The following is a 26,974-nucleotide window of genomic DNA, read 5'->3' on the forward strand; positions in this document are numbered from 1 at the left end:
TGGTTTTTCAGGCCCGATGTTTGCTGTTTCCCAGTCCAGCAAGTACTGCTTTTGGGTTGTGTTCCCAGTTTTCTGCCTTGCTGATCCATTATCCCACAAGGAGACAAAGCCGATAACAAGCCCAAGTTTTCCATCATGTTGTCATTTCATCATGCTTTGTCCTTTGTGAGGTTTTTTTCCCCCCGTTTTCTGGGCTTCTGTATTATGAAGGAGAAATGAAATTATGCTAACACTTGCATTATCTCTGTTCACGGACAAGCATAGCCAGTCTGTGTAGAAAGGAACACAGAAAGTTAAGGTTGGGGAGGGGAGAGGAGGTGAAAACAAGGCAGCCTGCCAGCCGTGTAGGTCGGTGTAGAAATCTATCCTTCCTCAGAATGGACACAGTTACTCTTCAAGTGTCACTTTCACCAGGTGAGCCAGGAAGAGGGCAAAGAAATAAAAGTCAAAACCCCTCTGTTTTGTTGTGATTAATAGATCTTCCACCTCCTTCCACAAGAGAACGACCTCCTGGGTGTAAGACCGTGTTTGTCGGGGGATTACCAGAAAACGCTACTGAGGAAATTATTCAAGAAGTCTTTGAGCAGTGCGGTGATATTACAGCGATTCGGAAAAGCAAGAAGAATTTCTGTCACATTCGCTTTGCAGAGGAATTCATGGTTGATAAAGCCATTTACCTTTCCGGTACTTTGCATTACATCGGGGGTTTTCTCAGCATTTTGTTACGTTTTGTGATGTTAATATGAGCTTATTCCCTTTTGCCTTAATGTACAATAAAGTCCTCACAGTTAGAGGCTGGAAAAGGAGGAACTCTGCCTTTTCCCTTGACTGCCAGAAGCTCTACGCTAAGTCTGTGAGCGTTCCTCGCTGCACGAAGGGTTGCCCAACACCAGTCTTTAGGAATTCCACTGAGGTTCTAATTAATGTTCTCAAGTGCTTATTAGATGAAAAGCAATATTATGAAGACTGAGGGCCATTATTATTATTGGATGCCATTCCCGGGAGGAATAAAGTATGCTCTCGGCACAATTTCAGTTTTCCGGAAGCGGCTCACTTTCTAGACCCCAGGGTAGCAGGTCAAGATCAGTTCCAAGCAGGAAGCAGCCTGATGTCATTGCCACTTTAGGGGAAGGCCCGATATCATTGCCCAATTGCCAGTGCACTTAGATTGGTGAAGGCTGCCCCGTGGTATCTGCTCCTTTGGTGCCGGCTCATAGGGGAGATTTTTACAGATGCTGAAATTAGACCCAGTGCCACCTATCGCTCTGTGGCTGTTGGAGCCACTGTAGGGAGTCTGTCATCCGGGCCTTTACCAAACCCAAGAACTACGCATCTGGTATTGGTATGTGGCTTTAGAAAGCTGTGCGCTTAGATTCAGCTCCCTGACATTCCCTCATGCTCTCCATCTTGCATGTTTCCCATCCATCACTCTGCACACCACCTCCCCGTTCCGGAGGCAAAGCTCATGAGGGAAGGTGAGAAAAGAATGGGGGAAAAAAAATACCTGAATGCCCCTGCCAGGCTTAATTTCTGCAGGCAGCTCCCTTCCCCCCCACGGAACACTCTTGCGAACCCCAGCCGCCTCGGGGTTATTCCGACACTGCTGTGACTTTGCGGAGTAGAGCTGGCGTAGAGATGTGGAGGACTTTAAAACCCTTATTCCAAGAAAACCTAACAAAGTGGGGAAAAACTCTGAAAGCCTTCTAAAGGAGATGGAAGACGAAACACAGAGGAAAATATTTTACAGCGCACAAACAGCTACGTGTTTTGCTTCCCATATCTTCTTGGGCCACAGCATCAGAGTACTCTTGTTACACACACAGGTGGTGGCTCTGTCACCAGCATGCCTGGCGACGGGTCTCACGGGTCTCACGTGCCTCGGGCTAGAATACCTCTCCCTGGCTTCCATTTTCTCATCTGCAAAACTGAGGCAGCAACAGTACTAATTTATAGGATTATTATGAGGAACGAATCAACATAATGGATATTAAGTGCTTAGCAGGGCACCGACAACAATAGGAACCATCCAGGAAATGGTTGTTTTTAACACAAATATCCTGAAGATGATAAAAGAAACACGGATTCTTATTTCTCACAGACCCTGCCTCGGAAAGCCGGGTTCTAATCACAGCTCTACCAATAAAAGTATTACTTTACCCCACCTGATTAAATGAGAGGGTTAGAGTAGATCAAAAGTGCTTTTCAACGCCAACATAACACAATGTTTAGACCCAGTCAGAAGCGGCTTGAGACGTCGCCAAAGATGAACAGGCCCAAATTCAGGCACGTGGAAGGTATTTCTCTATTGATTCCTTGATGCTAGGCTTTGCCCCACTTGGACCCTGGTCCTGCTGCTTAGCCGGGCGCCTGATTGCTCCTTGGTCTGCCCCTTTGCGGCAAGGAGAGCCCACAGCTAAGGCCTCGCCTCCAGCTTCCCTGCCTGGGGGCACAGGGGTCTCCCAGCTTTACCTCCATCGCCCTAGGAAGGTTGCACATCAGTCCGGGGAGGATCTGGAAGGCTGCTTATTTGGAGGGGTGGGGGGTGTGGGGGCAGAAGGCTGCCCCTCCCGTGTGCAAGCTCCTGCAAGCCCGTGCCCAGCTGGAAGGCCTAATTTTAGGACCGTGTTCACATTTGAAGGCCAAGCTAATTTTAGGCTCAGCCTCATCAGGATCTCTTTTTAAGGCCTTAATGATGATGTTTCGGTGAAAGAGAGGGTACATTTTGGAACAGAAATATCTGAAAAGCGATGCTGTGGACACGGGCAGGAGAAAGTCCCTTGGCCAGTGGGGACTGCTAGCCAGTCTCAGGTGGTGGCACCTGCTCAGCTGTTATGTATATATCACCGTGGCCTGCCGACTTGTTACGTCGCTATGGCCCAGCACCAAGATACACTCTGCTTTAGCATGAATTCTGCTCATCTATGACGGGATGTTTACGTGTGTCGTAGGTATTGTTACATCTTCCCATTTTTAGAGAACACCATTTGAACCTAGGAGGGAGAAGGGTATAACAGGAATCAGATGTGAGATCTGTTTTTGTGTTTGCAACTTCTCAAAGGTGTGAAGTGCCCTACAGGGGAGAAGTCAGCCTCTACAGGGATTTTCAGCTGAGCTCCAACCCAGATGCCAAGATAATCCATTGAAATCTACCATAGAGATCTTGAACATCGGTGCAGGGCAGCCTGGCATTTCACAGTGGTGTCTCATTTGCAAAGCCCCTACACAGCAAAAGTGCTCATTTTGCTGTCTCCTCTGGCAGCCCCAACAGCTGTGATCCTGCTGGGACCTGAATTTATGTTTTTAAAATCTGAGTGCCCCAAACTGAAGAGCAGCCTCAAAGCCAAGTCTTCCTTCATTTGAAGTTAGGCTAGCTGTCTGGTTTCAGTTCTGTTTGCGTTGATGTCTCAGATCGAGTGTCTGCACATCATCTGCTTGTAAGTTGGGTAGCTCACCGCAAATCCCCCAAAGATTCCCAGGCCCCTGTTTTTGGTCTAGCTCTGCGTTCTTGCGCAGGCTCTCGTGGCCTTCAAAGATCGCGTGGACAATTTGTGCAGTGCTGCGTGCCAGATGAGGTAGTGCAGGGCTGTAAGGAAGGCAGCAGCACGGCCTCTTGATTGAAGGTAAAATATTCTCCCGCGTGCCCCAGAGGATAAGTGGAAATAAAACAGCATTGCAAAATTGCCTTGGTGATTGTGGCTTTTGCAGCTGCTGGGAGAGAATTGAGCAGCATTTTCTAGGGGAATGAAGCGGTAACATGTGAATGAGGTGCTGCGGAATTTACTTTGTGGATCTTTTTAAATATCACAGATATTCTTTATTTACCCCTGCTCCACCTTTTTCTAAAAAGAATTTAAGAGCACTTACGCAATGGAGTTACCGTAAATCAAAAATAGAAAAAAAAACAAAGCCATAAAATCGGGGAGCCGGGAGGGAGAACGCTACGTGCCAAATTTGTTTCGGAGCTTCCTGGAAGCCAGAGGGAAGAAGGAGTTACCGTAAGTGCCCTGGTTCTTGAGGTCACCCTCTTAGTAACAGTGGCTTGCAAGATGGGTAGGTGACCCTCTGAGACGCCTCCCAGGAGGGGGTTTATCCCCAAATCCCTAATTAGCTGAACTTGGCCGTGCTTCCTGATGGCTGGGGAGAAGGGTAACTGCTTCCCACCTGCTACGGGCAGAGCGCCCTTGCTATGGGCAGAGAAAGAGGCGAAAGCACCCGTATCGCGCCCTCGCTGAGGGCCTGGGCGACGCTTTGCCCTCATCGTGCTGGTGACCTTGTGACGGGACCGGCCTTTCCGTTGCTTTCAGGTTACCGGATGCGATTAGGGTCTAGCACGGACAAGAAGGACTCGGGCCGCCTCCACGTGGACTTCGCCCAGGCCAGGGACGACTTCTACGAATGGGAATGCAAGCAGAGGATGCGCGCGCGCGAGGAGCGGCACCGGCGCAAGCTGGAGGAGGACCGGCTGCGGCCGCCCTCGCCGCCCGCGATCATGCACTACTCGGAGCACGAGGCCGCCCTGCTGGCCGACAAGCTGAAAGGTAGGAGGCCGCCGTCCCGGGCCTGCCCGGGGAAGTAGCCCCTGCCCGCTGACTGACGGAGGAGCCCTGTGAGCCCCAAGCACCCCCGGCGTCTCCGCCCCTACACCTGCTGATTTCCTGCAGGCGAGGTCACCCCCGAAGCTTCCCCCTGCCGCCTGAGACAGAGCCCTGCCTCTTCCCGCCTGTGTCCTCCGTGCAGGTGCGTGTTGTCACTGAGCACGACTCACGGAAAGAGGGGAGAGGAGTCGCACGCAGAAGGCCCAGAGCTGGCTCCTGTCTTCCCACCTGTGACGAATGAGCTAGGCTAGTGTCCCCTCCCGTGGTCGGGATCCCTGCCTTCAGAGATGGAGTTGAAGGGTCACTGCTAACACCTATGGAATAATTGGGGGCAGGGGACACTAGTGTATGTCACTTCTTTAACGTTTGCTGTGCTCCTCTCACGTGTTTGATGCTGTGGGGGAATAAAGGCATATGGGGGCTTTAGTACCTGCCCCAGGGAACTACAGATGATTGGGGAGGGGCCGGAATTTTAAGTCAGGACCACGTGTATGTGTGAATTCCCTTCCATCACCCATCAGAGTTGTATCATCTGAGCCGCATCTGCATTTTACAGGCAAGTGACGAGTGACAGTCAGACCTTCCTCAGGCCGTTGGGCGTGTCAGGTTTTAAGGAGAGAAGGCAGGTTGCAGTCACTGGCCGCATGTAGGTGTCTCAAGTAAGCGATTAACTCAAGTCCAAAGCCAATGGCATGATTGCCGACCGATGTATGAGCAACGCGCTTTGGGAACACAGGGGCGAGTGTCAAGGAAGGTATATCAAGAAAATCATCACAGAGGAGAACTGTGCGGGGGAAACAAGGGTCCCCCTGCCCCCCAGGAGAAAAAGGGCCTAAATACATCCTGGTCAGAGGCTGGAGCCCCAGGAGAAAAGACACAAGGAAGCAGAGAGGAATTTGGCCCAGGAGGAGAAAGGCACGTCACCTGTCCCAGGGTACACGAGAGCTGCATGGCAGCTTCTAGAGCGAGGTGAAGTGGGAAGAACAGTTGGGGGCCAGCGGGCAGAGCCCTGAAGGCTGCCGCTGGATTTGGGTTTTGTTCCTGAAGCAGCGGAGAGGCCATTAAAGATTTCTCATGAGAAGAGAGATGTGATTGATCGCTTGGAGTGTTTTAGAGCATAGCTAGTATATTGCTGGGAATGTGCAAAGTGGATTGGATGTTTCCATTAAATGAAATGTATGAAAGCTGCCCCAAACCTATTTTAGGAGGATTGGAGGTTGACATTCTATATCTTTAAAAGAGAATTCTTTTATTTCTTCTAAACTTTATTTATTTATTTGGAGAGAAAGACAGTGAGTGGGGGAGGAACAAAGAGAGAGAGAGAGAGAGAGAGAGAATCCCAAGCAGGCTCTGCACTGTCAGCACAGAGCCCAACGTGGGGCTCGAACTCACGAACTGTGAGATCATGACCTGAGCCCAAATCAAGAGCCAGACGCTTAACCGACTGAGTCACCCAGGCACCCCAATAATTGTTTTGAAACGGGCTTCTGCTTCTAGCCGTTTTCCCCCGGTCCGGCCTTGAGAACCCCTAATCAGCTGCAATTGTGACTGAAATGCCCCACTGTGACTACCAGGCCAGTCTTGCTTGTTGTGCTGCTCTGAAAGGGCCTGTCTTACAGACGTAAACACGTAGGTCGTTGTCCCTTCAACAAAAAGCATACACAGTGCAAATACAGGCATCATCTCCCCTTTCCATTCAGGCTACAAATCACAGGGAGTGGCCAGGAGGAGAAAGAACAACATCCTCAGCCAGGAATGTGGATTTTGGAACATTTTTTTTAATGTTTTTTTAATATCCTGTACATTGTGTATTATCGGCTTACGCGCTACACCTAGACGTGACAAAAACTAGCACCTTGGTTCTGTGACCTCTTGGAGGAGTTTCACAGAAGTCTGGCATCCCCCTGTTCTTTTTAAGAAACCAGCACGGAAACGTCTGTGCACGTAAGAGGAACGTGGCATTGCCTTCCCTGCTGGAGGATCACAGATTGGGATGTCAATTTGGTGAAGTAATTTGCAAGCTTTGCCATTTCAAAAATATATATTTATATAGATGAGTATAATTTGCAGAATTTCGAAGCTGCACCTTTGCCAAGTACTGTGTGATCCCTTGAGAGAACAGATTGGAAAATTTAATAGATGGCAGTTACAGTAGAATGAACTAGCTGGGGATACATCTCAGGCAACAGTCAGGTAATATCAAGCTTGACAATTTCAACCCAAGCACAGAGTTTGGAATATAAACAGCATTTAATTGCCTAGGAAATTGGCTGCCTCAGAGAGGAAATCCACTCCATGCTCCTTATAACGCTGCAAAGCCAGACAGGAGGAACCAAGGAAACTGCTGCCCTGAAGATGATTTCATTGATGTAGGGATAAAAAAAAAAAAAAAAAAAAATGCAGTCAAAACCCAAGGTAAAGAAGCCTGGATAAAAAAGAAAATGGAACTGCAATCTGAAAATACCTAATTGGATTTGATCTTTTTTTTTTCCCCTCCACTGGGAAATCATACTCTCTTAGGTTTATTCCATTTTCCCCCATTTTACATTGTACTTGTTTATTCTTGCAGTTTCCTTTTGGAAAATCAGCTTTATCTAGCAACATCTGTACAAGCCAACCCTATGTATGACCCACAAGGCCCTCCACTGCATCCTGCCTAGTGTTAAAACAATGCACATAGTAAATGCTCAATTCCTTTTTCTCTTCCTCAGCTATTTGGATCTCTTGAGTATGTTGCATTTCTGGGCAGTGGTGCCACCGGGCGTGATCGGAAATGTGCAGGCAGCCATCATCCCACTTATGGGGCTCTTTACCATATATCTGGGACCTTGCTAAGAACCGCAGGGAAGACAACAGCATGCAAGCCTCTACTTCACAGCGTTTAGGCTTCTGGAATGATAGAGGCAATTACAAAGCACCGTATACTTCCCACTACCGTGTGTGAGAAGTGCCCCGTGCCTTCCCAGGAGTGACTCGGGACCCAACTGGACAGTGACGGGGTGAGGGGGCGGATCTTCTGAAACCAGCTAACCCCAGATTCTGTGGCCACGGGGCCTTCTTGAAGGCGGAGGAAACTTCGAGTTGTAATTGTGTAGTGTCTAAGGCAGCGTCTGTTGCGCTAATACAAATTCTAAAAAAGAAAATTAGCGGGCACCCTGCTGATTAAATAGACATTGTTCTGAGACAATTCAACTTAATGAAGACTGACTGGGAAGTAACTGCTCACAGACCCAAAGTTTATAGCATGGCTTTGAGAAAGTGAGCAGGAGCTCAATAACACCATAATTACACTTTATTGGAAACAGTAGCACCAGGCAGATGAGATAATGAATTTCAGTGTGTCTAACACAGACCATCCACCCCTGGAGGAACCCTGTGTTTGGACTGGGGAAGGAAGAGATTGATTAGACGGTGAGAAAGATGATATCCTCATTCACTGGAGATTTCTCCTGGCAAGAGCATTTAAAAGTTTTTGTGTACTTTTCCCCCCTTTGGAAAGCTTCGCATAATCTTTCATTATGCGATTGAAATGAAGAGTTTCTCTGTGCCATCAGGTGAAGTTTTGACAAAGCTCTGAAGCAGTGCCCTTGGGATCCCCTGATGTGTCATCATGAATTCAGTTCTCCTGGGATCCGCATTCATAATTTCCGGAGGGCTAGGCTCTGATTTGCATACAGAATGGCCCAGTGTCAGCCTGCCAGAGGCAGAAGGGGAGGGAGGGCTGCCGGCATTTTGCTGCGGCGGTTGTCAATATTTATGGTTCCAAGAAAGTAAAAATCAATAATGCTCTAAGCCAAGTGGAAGTTCCATTAGCTAAAAGCCAGGCTTCCGTCTTAGGGCAAGGGAAATAAGCACAGGAGCCTGTTGGAGAATCACTTCCGTGGGCGTCACTGACCTTCACAGAGGCAAGACAGGCCGTTTCACCTAGAAACGTTTTGCATGACCCCAAAGCAGGAATAATCAGTGCATTTTCATATTGCCACCCCCTCCCTTAATTTTTTTCATTTTTACAGGTACTGAGTAATTGGGGGAGATTGTGTGTGTGTGTGTGTGTGTGTGTGTGTGTGTGTGTTGAAGGGAGAGGAGTGCATTAACCATTTGTCTCGCCTCTCCTGCTCTCTGTGATTTGGGGGATAGATAAGGTAACAACACCCCTTTTAATGGTTAATTGAGTAGCCAGAAGAATGGAGACTTGCTTAGAGATGTCCAGGCTTGAGGGACGTTTTAGGACTATTGTAGTAGGAGTGCTTGGGCCATCCTGGAATCCCCATTCTGCTTGGATCACTATGTGACTCCACACTGTGAGCTATTTCCAGCTATCATAAACGCCAGAAATCAGTGACAGCATTCACTCTGTGTGTGTGTGTGTGTGTGTGTGTGTACGTACACGTGTGTCTGTATCCCCATTTTTGGAGGAAAAAATTGTGTTGTAGAACATCTTCCTTTTATCTCATTCTTGGGATATGTTATTCAAACACTGATCTCCTCTCCTGTTATTCCTTTATAGACCCAGCCATAAATAAGGGTACTACAGCCCGCCTAAGTTTTCATATTCAGTGCTCATGGCCTGGCTCTCATCCTACCTATTGTTCTGAAAATCAAGGCCAGATCTCCCTCTGCACACAAAGGGGGAAAAAAAACCTGCTTACCAACTTGAGGCCTTTTTCCCCTTGATTATCGGTTTGTCACTTTGATTGAAGTTCACCACGTTCCCACCTGCTGAGTCCTGGGCTCTGTGTCCTTGTCCTAGAGTGACACATGCAACTATTGCATGGACCTGGCCTTTGAGGAGCTACAGTTCAAAGGTGGCTAAAGCATGCTCTGGCAGTGGAACCATAACTTACAAATATAAAATTGACACGTGCCTATGATTTTGTTTAACTCATTCATTAATGAGAGAATCAGTAAGGTGTTAAAACTGGTTCAAAAGAAAATGTGCTTTATAATGATTGGTATTTTCTACTGGACGATAGTTCGTCTGTGTTGTTATGGAGAATTATTCACATTGTTATCAGCTCCCCACAATCTATGTTCTGTCCCTAAAGGGTTGTAAGATAGCCTAGTCAAAGGCAATTAAAGATTCACTCCCCTATAGAATCAGATAATTCCGGGGGCTGGGGGGCGATGGAGAGTGTCTTCTGGGCCATGCCCAGGATTCTGCTACAAAGATCTGCAGTAGCCTCTATGCCCATTTCCAAGTCTTTGACATTTTTTTCACATTTTCTTTTCTGGGACAGGGATGACGGATGTTTAAGCACCTGTTCTTTAAATGGGGGCAGGGAGGTTAGGGACAGGGATTCACAGAGCTCAGAAGAATCACGTCAAACCCTTTCAGTAACCTCCACTATCTCAGGTGCCACTTTCCATTTCAAGGTCTCGTGATCTTTTAACATAGATGAGCTCCCAGCCAGTTTCCCTGGTTTTCACTGACTGATTTCTTCCAGTGCTTCCAAAACTTTAATGTGCATTTGAATCACTTGGAGTAGGAGATTCTGAATCAGGAAGCCTGAGTCAGGGTGAGTCTGCATTTTCAAGGAGCTCCCAAATGAGGCTCAAGCTTAGTCTTTGAATGGCGAAGATTTGTCCCATATGCAGTTTTTGAAGTGCCTCCTATGTCACAGGTGCTCAATAAACATGGAAGAGAGGGACAGAGAAGGAGGTTGATGAAGTCTGAAGGAGCCAGAAACAAAATGAGATGGGTATGGGATTCAGGTAGTGACAGTAAAGGGATAATAGTCATTACAATATTATTTATTCCTCACAAAACTAAAAGCAATCATTATCTTCCCAGAATTAAAAATGCTTTCAAAAAGATTTTTGAGTCATTTGATAAGCTGCTTAGCGCCTTTCTGCAGAAGGCTCTGCTTCTCTGTGATTATCTGACATCATTCTTAACTTTCATTGCCAGTGGCGATGACCTCAGAGGCCTGAAGGGTAAAAGGACCAGCTAGCCTAAGTGCCAGAGAACATTTATCTCTGGGAGACAATGTGAAAACACTCTTTAACATGAAATTAAAATGTTTATTACTGGGGCGCCTGGGTGGCTCAGTCAGTTAAGCATGTGGCTTAGGCTCAGGTCATGATCTCACAGTTTCAGATTTCGAGCCCGGCATCTGACTCTGCAATGACAGTGCTCCCTCTCACTCGCTCGCTCTCTCTCTCTCTCTCTCAAAATAAATAAGCTTTAAAAAATGTTGATTACTAACTGATGTTTCCGAACTTCTGACCATCGAATTTGTGGCTCTCTAGCGAGAATCACTGCAAGTCTATTAGAAATAGTGTAACCCAATATAGATAAATTGCCAAGTGAAAAACTCAGAGTGACCAGAAGATTGCAGTATGTTTTAGAAGTTTCATTCTCACGTTAGCCCTTCAAAACTGGAGACAGATCCATAAGCCAACCATTGACTATATAGAGTGACTGATGTTTTAGTAGAAGGATATGGAGGGAATTGTGAAAACGTAGCAAATGGACGCCCAATTCATGTTAGGGTTACAGAAAAGCTGCTTTGATGAAAGACACTGAGGCTGAATCTTGAGGGAAACGTAACAGTTATCCAGGTGTCCAGAAACGTGAAGGCTCCTGGAATGAGCACACAGAGCACGGAAAGGCAGGGAGGCGTGGCCATGGTGCTTACCAAAGAGGAGAATGGTAAGGGAACGGGGGTTGAAGGGGAAAATGCAAATCAAGAAAAGCCATGAAGCAGACATGTGCGGTAACCCAGGTGTGACGTGGTAAGGACCCTGGTTAGAAAACACTGCACAATTTTTAATGAGCAAATGGTCCATATTCGCCCATTAATACGGCAATTTTCCCAGCTCTTGCTGTGGAAAAAGGCACGTCTGCCCATTCTAGTTTCTAAACTGCACCCGTGTTCAGAGTTATGCCTGAGCATGTTCACAGGAAGTATTTGGAATTTTTGTAAATGCGTCTTTGATGTGATTTTTATGAGCAGTGTTAATTTCTTTTCACATGAATAGCTTTAATAATGCTGCCATCTAAATCCTGTTTAAATTAGTTTATATTGTTTTCTGTTTTCTCAGTGATCTTTCCACTGAATCCAAAATTGAACTTACAGTTGGATATTGAAAATGACCGCTCCCAATACACTTCTGTAGCCATTCAGAGTGAGTTGCTGAGTTAGTCTTAATTAATATAAAGTCACTTCTTACGTAGCAACAGATATTGACCGAACTTACCGATTGTGCCTTAACTAATGTTTTCACATTTAATTTGCATGTCAGTACATCAATTATATATTGGCCTGGAAGTTTCAGAAAGTTCAGAAATGAGGATGAAATTGGGAGTTCTCGAAACTACATACATCTTTTAAGCTAAGCTAATGGAATTTTGCGTGCTATTGACTTGTGCTACATATTTTTTAACACTTGTTAAAATGTGAGCAAGTCTCTTCCCTGCTTACTTTTTTTTTTATTTTTTTTTAATGTTTATTTATTTTTGAGACAGAGAGAGACAGAGCATGAATGGGGGAGGGGCAGAGAGAGAGGGAGACACAGAATCAGAAGCAGGCTCCAGGCTCTGAGCCATCAGCCCAGAGCCTGATGCGGGGCTCAAACTCACGAACCGTGAGATCGTGACCTGAGCTGAAGTCGGACGCTCAACCGACTGAGCCACCCAGGCGCCCCCCCCCTGCTTACTTTTTAAATTGTATATTTTCAATTGCCCAGTCCTAAAACTGCTGTTTCTCTTTTTGAAAACTATCAATTAACTCTGATCTGCTGGTGAACTTATGCCCTCCGTCCTGGACAGGAAGAAAAATAAAGTTTGGTTTTCAGGTCATTTGAGCAAACACACATTTTTAAATTTTAAGTGTGTTCTCCCTGACAGTAAATTAGTGTATTTACGAACTGAGTTACCACAAGCAAGAGAAAGAACAACCAGTAACAGGAGGGAAAGACGGATGGAACGGGGATGTTCTATCTCCTTGTAAGGTTGACAACAAAATCTTAGAGGGTTTTTTTTTTCCCCCTCTGTGTTATATACAGATAAAAGTCCCAGGAAAGGCGAGAAATGGTACATAAAGTCAGTGTTTTCTTTTTTGTTGTTATTTTTTAAGAGGGGAGGAAAAAAAGACTTCTTATAAGTGTTAGGTTTATTCATGCTGTCTTTTGGGAGGTCCATTCTCCTAACATCTATTGGCGGGGAGAGAGGTAGCGAGTATGCGCGGGAGGCAAAATTTATTCTGACTGTAACGGTCACAGTGGGCCTCTCACAAACATAATGCTAAATTATGGGCCTCTCCATGGGCTGAACGTAATGTTAAGTTGTATGATGGATTTTATCTTACACAAGCCGCTCCGGTCCATGAAATGAGATAAGAAACCACTGCAGCTGGAGTTCACCGAGGGTTGAGCTCAGCCTGAAATTCCGGAGTTAACAAAATTGGATGAGCCAGCTGTGAGACTGCACGCGTGTGTTCTGTGCCTGTGCGTGGAGATTTTCGAGGAAGGGCGTCTTTCCCTCGCAGGGTGCCCAGTGGGCCAGTTCTCTCCTCTGGCCCAAGTGTGAGGGCAGAGGGGGGCAGGTTTGCCCTGAAAAAAGGCTTTGATCCCCAACCCCAGACTGCCTCTGCCTCTGCCTCAGGGGCAGAGGGCCTGGGTGGGTGCTGATGGGTAGCGTGTGTCTGATCGCTACTTCCACCCTGGAAAAAGCAGAGCACGCTCCACGCACCCTGGGTCAGGCTGACCCTGCCTTCGTTCGGGGTGCGTACCTCTGGGCAAGCAACAGCCACAGCAAGGAAGTTGTGCCCCCGTCTGGGAGAGGGACTCTGGCAGAAAAGGTACTAATGGTGTTTCTACGGCGCACTATGAAATTCACAAAGCACCCCCACGAACGAAGGCTTTGTATGCTGTGTAACATGCCAACAGCAGTGGTTGATTAAAGAACATCTGGTGAATGAGATAAAATAGAACTCCTTTACCAAACATGAATCACGCTCCGTCCAGTCATCTGGGGGGTATATATGTATATGTGTTTGTATGCATATATAAACAATATATAACATAGGAAATAAATGCACACACAAACACACACACACAACGCATAAGGAGGTTTTTGATCTTCCTCCAGGAGAGGGAACATAATAGGCACTCAGTATTTACCAAATAAATTCGTAAGAATCTGAATCGTCCGGTGTAATTTTGCTCCCAATTTTTAGAATTCAGAGTCTACCTCGTTTTCTGGAAAAATGTAGGATATTTTCCTTAAGTCACATGTTCCAAGGGTAGAAAAATTCAAGTGGAAGACTTCTCCCCTCCAGTTTGCCTGGGAAGTACGCAGTGAGCCTTCAGCAGTAGGATCGATTAATGTTGTGATAATTGACATACAGCTTCCAGTTCTAATTAACTTAATTACCTTCAGACTTGCTTTTTTTTTTTTTTTTCTACTTCTAAGCCATACAACACAGGTCTGTTCCAGTAACCATTCCCAAACAGGCAAGTTTACTTGTTTTCTTTCAGATAAACTTTATCATTTATTTACAGGTGGAACCTCATTGCCCACTCCGTGCACCCCACCCCCTCCACAACACACACATACCTCGAACCAAGTTCAAGTGGACTCAAGTAGGCTTCCAGATGGCTTCCACAGACAACACTGACCACTCAGGGAACAAGCCCTCTTTTGTTGAAAACAAGGAAATGTTTTGTTTTTCAGCTGAATCGAGGCTGTTCTATTAAATGTAAAGCGAAATTAGTTTTGAACTGGAGCAGAAAAAGAACTGACTAATTCCTACAACCCCTTTGGGAACAATATCTTCTGTTACATCCGGTTTTAAAATAGTCTAATCTGTCATCCATATTTTGCCACTAACTCAGCTGAATCTAAGTCATACAACTAGTTTCACTGTATAATAGATCTGATAAGAGAATCTTGAAAAATGCAGTAGGGACCCAATAGGTTAATGACAGTTTTCTGAGCCACTCTTGAGAAAGAGAAATCAGCATTTGGTGCGCCATGTTACCAAGAATGCCCAGAACAGATCTAAAACTAAGCTCACCGGGTTGGTAGATGAGAGAGTGAGCTGCCATGTATTTCTTGGATGGCTCTATGACACCATAGAGTCAGATGTGAAAGGGAAGGCTAAGAAACGCTAGCACGGTTAGCCTTAGGGAAGCTAATTTGTCAAGTTCCAAAGATGTATCCATTAAGATGGCCCATGTTCTGTCTTTTGAGAAGAACCAGAGGAAAGTACGTGTCCTTGCCTTGGCATGATTTGTACTTGGTGGTTTTCCATTTCCAGATGATAGCAAGTTTTCAGAGGCTATCACAGTGCTACTCTCCTGGATTGAGCGAGGGGAAGTTAACCGGCGTTCTGCCAACCAGTTCTATTCCATGGTGCAGTCAGCCAATAGCCACGTCCGCCGGCTGATGAACGAAAAAGCCACCCATGAGCAGGAGATGGAAGAAGCCAAGGAGAATTTTAAAAATGCCTTAACTGGAATCCTCACTCAATGTAAGTAAAATTTGGGGGGCCATCTGTTTTGCTGTGGTTTTGCCTTTTCTTTTGTATTCATTTAGTTTTTGTTTTCATGTGGGGGTAAGTAGATCAATAATTTCCCATTTTACTCCATATCAAATGGCACACCTCATAACCGATTTCATGTTCTGTGGCAACTTGGAGGAACACGGACCCCGCCCTGAGAGCTTACTTCTCAAGGTGAGCAACGTTTCTGTAGCTTTTCCTCAGAACACCAAACCCGGCCACCGGGGCAGGGCACCAGATGCTTCTGTGCCTGCTGGACCCACCGCAGCTCACAGCACACCTGCAGGGTGGCCACCCTTTACCTGGGGGCCGTCCCCACAGACCTGTGTGTCCTCCCAGTGCTGGGACAGTAGGAAGCAGACCCCTAACACATTGTCCTTGAGCTCTGTTTAGGAGGAAGGTATCAGCAGAAAAACTCCTCCCCAGGATCCTTTATTTGAGGTGAGCTCTGGCTGTCGACATGGGCAACTCAGGAGTAGAGGAGGGTTTTCTGCAGTATTATTTTTTTTTGTCCTTTCTTCATCTGGAAAGCAGATTGCCTTAACCGCTTAATGCTGGCGATTTTTCATGTCCAGACCCTAAATTGATGAAGGGGTCTAAATGGGCTTGCTCATAGAACAATAGTCGGGGTAATTACCCAGGGCTCTATTCAAAAAAAAAAGGGCGTATATTTTTTTTATGGGCACTCTGTCTGTGTCTGTAGTTAACGTCACAGTGGCATAACGCATTACAGTTGCGGATGTTCCCCGGGTCGGTAAAAGCCACCGAATGACACTGTAACAATGCCGTGCTCCATCCCCTACCAGGTGCAGGGTGCCATGTGGGACGGGGATATATGCGATTTACATATTCATTCTGAGAATAAGTATTATTTTCAATGATATAACGTGCCAAAATGTCGAGCGCCTCTTTCATCGGTGCAAACCCAAGGGATAATGTATCTGTTTGGATGAGGAGAGAGGGGGGCATGAAAAACCAGGCTCTCGAGTGGAAAAGGGTTTTCTATGACTCTGTTGTCAGGCCTTTTTCGCGGCAGCATTGAAATACGTAAGAAACTCTCAAACGTGAACTCTGGTAGGTGACCAGATATCCAGTGTGAGATCAACCCGAGACACCTGTCTTTATAGAAAAGGAATAGGAAAGAACAGAAGTGCTGTCTCCTCAGACCATTCTCAGACCACCTTCTCGTGATTCCTACTCTGAGGGATGACCCTTCTTCACGTGACCGTGCCCGTCCAGCAGTTCTGAAGTTAGGGTTGCCAGGGATAGGATGAGAAACCCTAATATCGATGCCCCCTTTAAAAGGAGGGCCGTGCAGCATGGATTAGCAGGTGGAGGGGAGGTAAGGCTGGATTGGTAATGGAGAAAAGGAAGAGAGCGAAAGGCCACTCGACTCTTAAAAGCACAGCCCTTGCAGAATGATGGCAAACCAGGTGCCTGAACACTGGGATATTCCGGTACCTCTTGCTCACCAGCATCAATTTCATAATATATTTTCGTTCCCGTGACTTCACTGTCCCACCTGGCAGGGAAGACTCAACCCTTGACTCCAACAGCGAAGGTAGGAAGGGAACCACGCATTAGAATAGGGAAGTTTAGTGCTCTTTGGCAATACCCGTGGAAAGAATCATGTGTTAAAAAGGGGCCCAGATCCTGTGGCTGAAAGAAGGCCACGCCACGTGCCTAACATTACCCAAGGGTGAGCTGGCCTAGGCTGGGGGATCCAAACATCAGCACTGTATTCCTGATAAATCGAGGCTGAATTGGACCATGAGGGGAGGAGGGGAGGAGGGAGAAGAAGAGGGAGAAGAAGAAGAGGCAGGAGGAGGAGGAAGGGAGGAGGGGAAAAGGGGGAAGGGAAGAAGGAAGGAGGGAGAAGGAGGAGGCCCCCATCATGTCTTTTTTTACAGGCTCAAATCACGCAAGATAAAAAGAAGGGGAAAGAAAAGAAAGAGGACAGGGTTGCACCTTTAGAGCGAGACAGCAAAACTTGCCCAAAGAGCCCCAACAGCCTTCCGTTTCTGTCTCGTTGTGCAGAATTATTACACGTGCTGGTGCCTAGCTACAAGGAAAATGGGAAATATGCTTTTCTGACGGGACCCATTGCTCCCCAGAATAAAACCGGAGGTCTCAGAGTAAAGAAGGAGCGGGGGGAGGGGGGGGTTGTGGATGGCTGCCCAGAGGCATTTTGCAGGTCCTGCCATACGCGGCCCCTCCCGTCCCACTTTTACTCCTGTCCGATCTGTTTTTCACACGTCGCCTAGTGGGATTCACATCATATCTCCCCACTTCAGCCCCTTGAGTAGCTTCCCATTGCACGAATAATATTCCCTCCGCAGCCCGCGGGCTCTCCACACCTGCCTCTTCAGCTCCGTCTTCCCTCGACTCTCCACGCGTCCTTCCCATGGGCCTCCCTCCTGCTGAGCCCTTCAGAACCAACTCCCACCCCAGAGCCTTTGCACCTCTGTCCCTCTGTCTGACTTGCACTTCCCCCCACTCCACATGCGTGAATCCTTCCCATCCTTTAGGTCTTGGCTGGGAGCCCACCCTTCAGAGAGGCCTTTCAACACGCCCCCTCCCCCATAGGCTCACCACCCACGGCGAGTTCAAGGTCCTCCAGAGCACTTAGCAAATGTGCAGCGGTGTGATAATTTGTCGGCTTTTGCTGATTAGTCTTCCACGCACCCCAAGTGTCTGGCACATAGAAACAGGATGATGAGTAAGTGAGTGCGTGAGTAATGGGAAGGGCAGCAGGAAGGAAGCCTGAAACCGTTCAGAAGTTCCCGGGGACCTTGGAGAGTAGTTTGGTATCAGTAGCAGCACAGTCCCGGGGTCCCGGGCCTCGACTCTGCAGGCGTAATCACACAGATCGAGAAGCCCAGTAGCTGTGCTTTCGGCGGGAACTGCTGTACTTTACCGGACCCCCCGGAGCAGGCTGGGGGGGTATTTGCATGGAAGAGTCAGCAGAAGAATTCATGTTGGCATTCCTCAGTCCTACCTGTCCCACAACCTGTCCGTGAGAGACACCCCCCCTACCCCCAGCCCTGGACTTTAATTCTGGGGAAGTATTTCAGCAGCCAGCAGAGACTGTGAAAAGTCCCAGCGGACGCCACCAGCCCACAGTGCTGTCTCCGTGGTGCCCATCCCAGCCATGGCGGACCTGAGGGGCCTTCGCGGGCCCCGATGGCTGAGACCCGTCAGGACACCTTGAAGGTGGGAGAGACCTTAGAGGGGAGCCTGAGCTGGAATCAAGGCTCTAGGGTAGAACAGGAAGATTGCACGTCCCAGTGAACAGCCTCAGACTTTTCCACTCTTTCCCGTGTGCTTTTGCAAAGATGACTACTCCCCAGACGCAAAGGGGAGCCGAAGCCTACCTTTCATCACGCAAATGTGTGATCCCATCCCATACCAGGTGCAGGGTGCCATGTGGGACGGGGATACATGCGATTTACATATTCATTCTGAGAATAAGTATTATTTTCAATGATATAATGTGCCAAAATGTTGAGCGCCTCTTTCATCGGTGCAAACCCAAGGGATAATGTATCTGTTCGGATGAGAAGAGAGAGGGGCATGAAAAACCAGGCTCTCGAGTGGAAAAGGGTTTTCTATGCGGCAACGTGGCCAAGCTGCTAGGTGTGTGCACATTTCATCACCCTCTGAAGGTTAAACACATCTCGTTTCATGTCTGGGGCAGTTACGTTTGTCTCAACCACGTTTTCTCCACTCACCCCCAAGCAGTTTGGCGTGGTGGGACAGGGTCGGTGTCCGTACAGGGGGCTGCTTCTGACATAATGACGGCGGAAATCCACACGGATTGACACGCTTGCTTGCGTTTTCCAAAAGCAGAACCAGCCATACTCCCATTTACCTGCACGAATACTTCCGGAAAACACACCAGGAGTCACATCCTGCCCTTCCCATTTCGAATTAGATCATGATTGTTTAGCCCCAAAATTCAGGAATGGCAGCTCAGTTTTCTTTCTCCTGAGTGGCTTGAAATCTAGTTGTTTGGCAGTTAGCATGAGTGCACCCTCCCATGTAAAAGATCTCCACGGTGCCGGTGCCCTTCTCCATGGCATTCCATGGTGGCCTCTCTGTTGGAAAGCCACGAGTGTCAGGAAATTGTTCTGAGGCCATAGGAAAAGCAGGTATATTGATGAACTGGCTTATCACAGCAGGTGGGGCTGGCCTGGTGTCCTGAAGGGAGGGCTCATTTAACAACTTCCGGGAAGTTCAGGCACATTTCTACAAAGCTCCAAGCATGGCAAAAGGTTGGCTCCCTGCATAGATTTTACTGGAAATAGGAGAAGGAAAATTTCATTAAGTGTTAGTCCTTTAAACTGGATAAGAGGCACCCATCTCCTCACTTTGCTAGTCATACTTTCCTGGCTTTCGTATTTGAGCAGGTAGCATTTGCTCAAAAGGGGAAAAGAAATCAAGAGCCACGAAGAATAACATAAAGAGAAAGTTGTGATTTATTTCAAGATTTACATCGAGGTCTGGGAGTTACCTCCTAGCCCTGTTGGTTTTCCGTTATGGGGACATTTGTTCAGGTTCTCACCTCACTCCTATCTCTGGCCTTCACCCCAGGACCAGCTATTAAATCTAATCCAGTAGGCATTGTTTCCATCTGAACCTTGGCTTCAGGCCTCAAGGGGCAGCACCTGACCCAACCAAGAGTTTGGGGACTTCAGCATCCATTCACTTTCGTTTGGGATCCTTTTTCACTTCTGACCATGGATGTGCGGTTACGAAAGATGTTAGTTGAGGATGCCATCTATCCCAGTGCGGCAGCTGGGGCTCTCTTGTCTTTTCCAGGCCAGCTGGGTAGATCTCATCTGCTGGATATAGAAACAAAAGAAAAAAAACGTCAGCACAGGTGACTCATTTCACTCTTAGGACATTTCACCCTTATGTCATCCTTGACTCACGTTTATGTCATTTCTTAGCCTGTCCGTGTGGCAGAAACCTCCCCAGTTTTTCCGACTGAGAGACTTTGGGGTTTTGCTCTTCTTTGCCCTTCAAAAATGTATATTCCATAGGCCTGCCCACATCCAGTTTTGCAGTTATGAGTAAAGCTTGTCAATTCGAAGCTCAGAGAGGAGCTGTTTATAAAGTTCAGGAAGCATGTACCACAGCATTCAATTATTAATATGCATGCCAAGATGATCAATTGTGCATGCCTTGTTACAACACACACACGTCTAATGAAAATTTAAACACTCCATGATATTCCCACTTTGGTACTTCCCCAACAAGCTTCCCAGTAAGAGAGAAGAGAAGGAAGGGAGCAACGTGGGGGAAAGGCAATTGGGAAAGCAGACGGCAGTGGAGAAGGGTTTATTAATATTAATTTAAGGATACGTGCCGTAAATATAATGAGCAGGACCGCAAAGCAGAACTTGTAGGATGTCAGAGACCCGTTGGCTCAAACCCTCTCATTTTATAGAGGAGGAAACTGAGATCCCAGAGCAGACGCGACAGGCCTTGGTCATTCAGCAATTTGGGGGCAGACTAGAACCCAAGACGCTTGGCTCATTCTCATTGTCCAGATTGCTCTCTGTCATCGTGGGTAGGGATGCTTCCGTGAACGGCGAAAATGATCAGAGGAGGATATTATAGCTGTAAATTTATAGCTTACACAGGAGGAGTTGAAGAAGCGTTCAGTGACGTTCTGTGTTTGCTCCACATGGAATAAAAATGCTGTGGTCTGGTTACAAAATGCAGCCTTTGTTTCTAGCCCTGCCCTCCTCCCCCCTCCACACTGGTGCCTACGCAACGTCCCTCGCCTCAGGTATTTCCCTCGGCCCCGTGCCAGAACTGGAACCTCGCGTCTGTCACACTTCCTCCTCGTGTAACCCACACCCCCCTGTCCCCGTCTCCTGCCTTCTGCAGCACGTGAATGTCTCATTCCTTTCTAGTTATTTTCTGTGCGTCAGGTTTTGGGGTTTTCGTTTTTTTCTTCTAGTAAGATTTTAGACTAAACAGAAACAGAGGCCGTTTACTCTTCGCCTTTCCCACCTCCCCAGGGAACATCACCCCCGGGGTCTAAGCGTATCGAAGACCTCAGTACAACCATCAGCTGTTGATCAAAGACCGTAGATGGAAACGAGGGCGGCATTGGAAATTGGCCTGGAACCTAAAACCTGCAGAACACATTCTAAATGTTGGGGCGTTTGAATACGCCATGATCCCAGTGGACTTGGCTCTCATATGCCATCCTCCTTCAAGTAGCATATGCAGAATATACTTCTGTTGAGAATCTTGCAGCCGGTGGTATTACAGTCCTCTTACATCACTTCGACCTGGAGGCCGGAGAGGTTAGAATTACCATGCAAATTTGCCTTATATATTTATGATAGGAAATGGCATCACCCTCATCTTAGACCTTGAAAACGGCAAACAGAGGAGAGGCTTTTGACGTAGCATGAAGAGATCCTCGTTCTAAGCCGAGCTCGACCATCAGTTAGCCAGGTGACTTTCGGAAAGTCAGTTCAGCCTCTTGAGTCTTGGTTTTCTCGTCTACTCTATAGTGAAAGGGCTTGACCAGACAGTCCCCTCAGTTCCATTTTCATTGTGAAAACCCAGCAGTCCTTATCGTATCATTGACTTTGATCCTTTTTTTTTTTTCTTAATATCTACACAGAGCAAGCATCTGCCAGGACCCAGCCAGGATGCCAAGGCTCCTGAGCTGAGCACAGAACAGTAGATCACATATCCCTCCATGCATGTGCCCCCTTTCTGCCTCACTGGGGGGACGTTGTGTCTGCACGCAGCACTGCGGGTTTCAAGCCCCATTTCAACCCTAAGAGTGCGTGGGCAGCATGCACCCGGGGGTGTGGCAGACCATAGACAGGGCAGGATTCTGGTCAGAGAGGCGGCGCCTTCCCTGGCCACTCTCATCTGTTTTCTTGACTAAAACCGTAACACCTCAGGTGTTTGAATGAATGATGCGATTCATCCACAAGTATTTACTGGGCCCTGTTACGTACCAGGCAGGGCACTAAGCACCTGAGTGAAATAGGAGGGGTTTCTGGTCTTCCGTGGACCACGACCCCTCTTTCTGGATGGTGTCACCATCCACGTTTCTTCTGCCTGAAAAGCTCTTTCTGAAACACCTTCTTAGGAACATCTCGGCTAAACCTTTTTTTTTTTTTTTTTTTTTTTTTTTTTTTTAATTTCTGCCAAGGGAAATTTGGCTTCTATGTTCCCACTGTCGGAAAAGAATTTTATGAAGTGTTAAAATGTTTTCCGTGTCTGTGGTCGTCATTGCTATCGTTCATCCAGGAGAAAAAAATTCCCCATAACTGCTTTAGCAACTCGACAGGTTTTCTGTTTCTCCTCAAAATCGTACTGATGACTATATCTGCCAATGCTTTAAGTGCTGGAAACGTTATTTTCATTAAAAAAAAAAAAAAAGTACCTATTTGCGCTCAGGGAATAAATGTCCAGAGAAGACATTTAAAAAAAATTTTTTTTTAATGTTTATTTACTTTTGAGAGAGAGAGAGCATGAGCAGGGGAGGGGCAGAGAGAGGGAGACACAGAACCCGAAGCAGGCTCCAGGCTCTGAGCTGTCAACACAGAGCCTGATACAGGGTTCAAACTCATGAACCGCGGGTTTGTGATGTGAGTCTCAAACTCACGAACTGTGAGATCATGAACTGAGCCAAAGTCGGATGCTCAACCGACTGCGCCACCCAGGCGCCCGTGAAAATATTTTTTTAATAAAAACTTTCAAATCCAGAATGAGCACAGAATTTTCTGTTTCACAGGATACCAAAGCTGATAGCAGAAGATGCTGGAAGCCTGCCAGATCTGAGTGTTGAGCCTTTTCTGGCATCTCTCAGTCTCACTGAAAACATATCTACTGAGCCAAGTAATACCACTACAATATTAACATGATTTTTTTTTTTTTTAACTGGTAGCAAAACGAGAGACAGAAGTTAAGCCTTACCCTCTGGACCAATGAGGAGCCACGGAAGGCTAGATTTTAAGAGCTAACATAGGATGTGCTAAGTAAAGCAGAGCAATTCAGGAAAGATAGAACTTCCAGGAGCTAGAGGTGAAGCCCTGCTATCTTGATATGAGCCCAGTTGTAGGGGCTGGAAAGGAAGCCACGACTAAGTGTAAGGAGGAGGGGTGGGGAGTGGTCATGGGTAGGGGGTGGGGCAGGAGGGGAACAGACTATGAGGGAAAAAGTCTCTGAGCTGCTTTGGAAAGAATCCACATGCAACCATTTTTTTTTTTTTTTTCCCCACAAAAACTTTTTAAAGCCAAGACTCGGCTAAACCTTTCAAACTAGATCCGAGGAAGAGTGAGGTGTCTGTAAAGTCACTTTAAGGCAGAGATGACGTGTTCTGGACTTTTATGTGCAACCGAGAAAGAAGTCCCAAGTTGGTGTCCAGGCTCAAACAAAGGAAAACTGTGCCCGGGGCGGATCATGAAACAGTAGCCACAAAGTGAGAGGACTTCTATTTATTAAGGACATAAACTGCTTAGGGTTTGCGCACTCCTTCTCCGGCAGGGTAGATGTATGATCCACGAGGCCAAAAATATTTACTATTTCTTTGCGGAGAAAGCTTGCTGAACCGTCTTCTGTAGGATCACAGAGCTAGAGAGGATATTTAGAAATAACTAGTCCAGGGGCGCCTGGCTGGCTCAGTTGGAAGAGCGTGTGATTCTTGATCTGGGGGTTATGGGTTCAAACCCCCACGTTGGGTGTACAGATTACTTAAATAAATACATAAACTTAAAACAGAAAAGAAAGGACTATAGTCCATCCCCCTTTGCCTGGGAACTCAAATACAGAGGCTCTCTTCAGCCCACACAGCCACTTAGTGGTGGAACTAAGACTTTGCCAACAACAAGGGCTCCCTGGCTCGCCCTCCCCACTCCTGTGCCTCCCCACAGTGTTGCATTCCTAAAAGCACTCCCTCAGCCCGGCCCCACCTCCTCAGGTTTCCCCTGCTGAGGCGTAGGATTCAGCAACAGTGATGAACAAAAGTAGGGCAGAGTGGATTTTAGGTGACCCCGTGCTAAGGGCACACACTGAGCGAAGCCCCTTCCCGTCTGGTAGACACGCAAGAAATAGGGGCCTTTTTCAGGCGCTGATTCCGCTTCTCTGTCTCTCGGATTCCTCGGGACACTTTTGGAAAACGGTCCATCAGCTTCCTGCCCCATAACAATCTCAAATATTTGGCTCCTGGGTTCTAGAAAATTCTACCTACCTAATGGACCAAGGGTCATTGGAGCCTTTCCTGCCTCCTTTGATGCTCTCTGCAAGCTGCTTCTCCCACCATGACTCAATCATGTGTATGGCTGTCTCCCCCCAGGGCTACGAGAACCAGCAGGATCTTTGGATCTGTAGCGCCTAGTACGGTGTCTGGATGTTACACTCCACCGTGCTCAGAAGACTTTGGCCCATAAGTGTAAATACATATACAAACGTTTATAAATGCGCTTGACCCTGGAACAACATGGGTTTGACCTGAGCTGGTGCACAGATGTTTTCAATGCAGTACATTAGTACTCTGTATTTTCTCCAGCCTCCTTTATTGTTAAGAATACAGGGTGTACCACATATAACATACCAAATATGTGTCAGTCAGCGGTTTTGCTATCAGTAAGGCTTCCGGTAAACAGGAGGCTATTAAGTTTTGGGGGAGGCAAAAGTTACACATGATTTTTGACCGGGGGAAGGTCAGTGGCCCTCATCCCTGCATTGTTCAAGGGGTTGGATGTGCGTAATTTGGAGTTAGGTGAATGCAATTCCGCTCCCTAGGGAAGCCCCTTCAGGGCCTCCGTTCCCTGTCTGCAGAGAGAGGGGATTAGAATCATGGGTCCCTTTTGAATTTCACCATTTGCTAAGTATGCGACCTCGGGCAAGTGTTTACCCCTCTCTGTGAATCTGTTTCTTCACCTGTGAAACGGGCATAATGGAAGCACCAGACCCAGAGGATCGCTGGGAAGTTTAAAGAAGATCATGTTTTATTAGTTTATTTATTTTGAGATGTTAAAGGAGAGGTTCTCAAACTTCAGCACTCGTTGGAGTGACCTGGAAAGCTTGTTAAAACAGTCCACTAGATTGGTGGTTGCCAGAGGCAGAGGGTGGAGGTACAGGAAATGGGGAGAGGGGGGTCAAAAGGTACAAACTTCCAGTTAATCTGAAAAACAAAACTTAGTGGGCATGAAATTAAAGTGCAATTTGGCAATAGCTCTCAAAAATTTAAAATTCAGACACTCTTGGGCTCAGTCAGTTAAGCATCCAACTTCGGCTCGGGGCACGATCTCACAGTTCGTGGGTTTGAGCCCCACGTCGGGCTCTGTGCTGACCGCTCGGAGCCTGGAGCCTGCTTGGATTCTGTGTCTCCCTCTCTGGCGGTCTGTCTCTGTCTCTCTCAAAAATAAATAAACGTTAAACAAATTTTTTTTTAATTCAGATACTCTTTTATCTTTTCCACTGCCAAGACTTTCTTATAAAGACGTTTATATAAAAATGTCCAGGAGCACCTGTGTGCCTCAGTCGGTTAAGCATCCAACTCTTGGTTTCAGCTCAGGCCAGGATCTCACGGTTCATGAGTTGGATCTCCCTGTCGGGCTCCATGCTGACAGTGTGGAGCCTGCTTGGGATTCTCTCTCTCTCCCTCCCTTTCCCTTTCTCTCTGCCCCTCCCCTGCTCACATTTTCTCGCTCTCAAAATCAACAAACTTAAAACATTATTTTAAAAAGCCCAAAGACATGTCTGAGGATGTTCATTACAACCTGATTAATGAAGGAATACCCCCAAACTATGCAAGTTCAGTGCCAGACCACCACAATAAAGTGAGTATTGCAATAAAGTGAATCAAATGAATATTTTGGTCTCCCAGTGTATATAAGAGGTATATTTACACTGCACTGGAGTCTAGTAAGCGTCCAATAGCATTGTGTCTAAAAAAATGTACATACCTTAAATTAAAAATACTTTGTAGCTAAAAAGTGCTAACCATCACCTGAGTTTTCAGAGAGTTGTAATCTCTTTGCTGGCAGAGGATCTTGTCTGCTGTTGATGGCCGCTGACTGATCAGAGTGATATCTGCTGAAGGCTGGGCTGGTTGTGGCAGTTTCTTAAAATAAGACGACAACGAAGCTTGCCACATCGATTGGATCTTCCTTTCACTCGCACACTTAGAAGCCATCATAGGGTTATTCGTTGGCCCAATTTCAACTTTGGTGTGTCTCAGGGAATAGGGAGCCTGAGGAGAGGGAGAGAGATGGGGGGAGAGCCAGTCAGTGGAGCAATCAGAACACTCACATTTATCGATTAAGTTTGCCATCTTATATGGGTGTGGTTCGCAGTGCCCCAAAGCAATTTCAATGGTCATCGTAACAAGTGTAATAATGATGAGGAGGTTGCAATATTGCAATGAATTACCGAGAATGACCAAAACGTGGCACGGAGACATGAAGCGAACGAATGCTGTTGGAAAAATGATGTTGACGGACTTGCTCGACACAGGGTTGCCACAAGCCTTCAATCTGTAAAAGGTGCAATATACCTGCGAAGCGTAAAAAAGGGAAGCGCGGTGAAATGAAGTGCCTTTAACATGCATATGAATAGATTTCCAAGATATGTTAAGTGAGAGCGAGTTTCAGCACAGTATATACAATGTCAGCACTTTTGTGTAAGTGAAGAAAGGTTATGCTTTTTGTAATTAAAAAAAAGGATAGACACAGTCTATCTACTACACGCGTAAGATTTTTCCCTGGATGGAGATGCCAGAATCTGTTAAGAGTGGTTACCTTTAAAGAGAGAAACTGGATGGGAGGCAGCCAGGATGGGAAGGTAACCTTTTACTTTTCATTTTATTCCTTTTTCCTTGAATACATC

At 46.8% G+C, this 26,974-nt stretch overlaps 1 protein-coding gene across 2 annotated transcripts in view; it reads left to right on the top strand.

Moving 5' to 3' along the window:
- Positions 1–26,974, top strand: part of ENOX1 (ecto-NOX disulfide-thiol exchanger 1) — a 270,650-nt gene that overhangs the window by 116,288 nt on the left and 127,388 nt on the right. For both annotated transcript variants that reach the window (XM_042976177.1, XM_042976235.1), the window contains exons 6-8: positions 478–684; positions 4,305–4,538; positions 14,858–15,070. In XM_042976177.1, the coding sequence (XP_042832111.1) occupies positions 478–684; positions 4,305–4,538; positions 14,858–15,070 (654 nt within the window). The remainder of the gene's footprint in view (positions 1–477; positions 685–4,304; positions 4,539–14,857; positions 15,071–26,974) is intronic.

Source organism: Panthera tigris, chromosome A1 (genome assembly GCF_018350195.1).
Source record: "Panthera tigris isolate Pti1 chromosome A1, P.tigris_Pti1_mat1.1, whole genome shotgun sequence".
Lineage (NCBI taxonomy): Eukaryota > Metazoa > Chordata > Mammalia > Carnivora > Felidae > Panthera > Panthera tigris.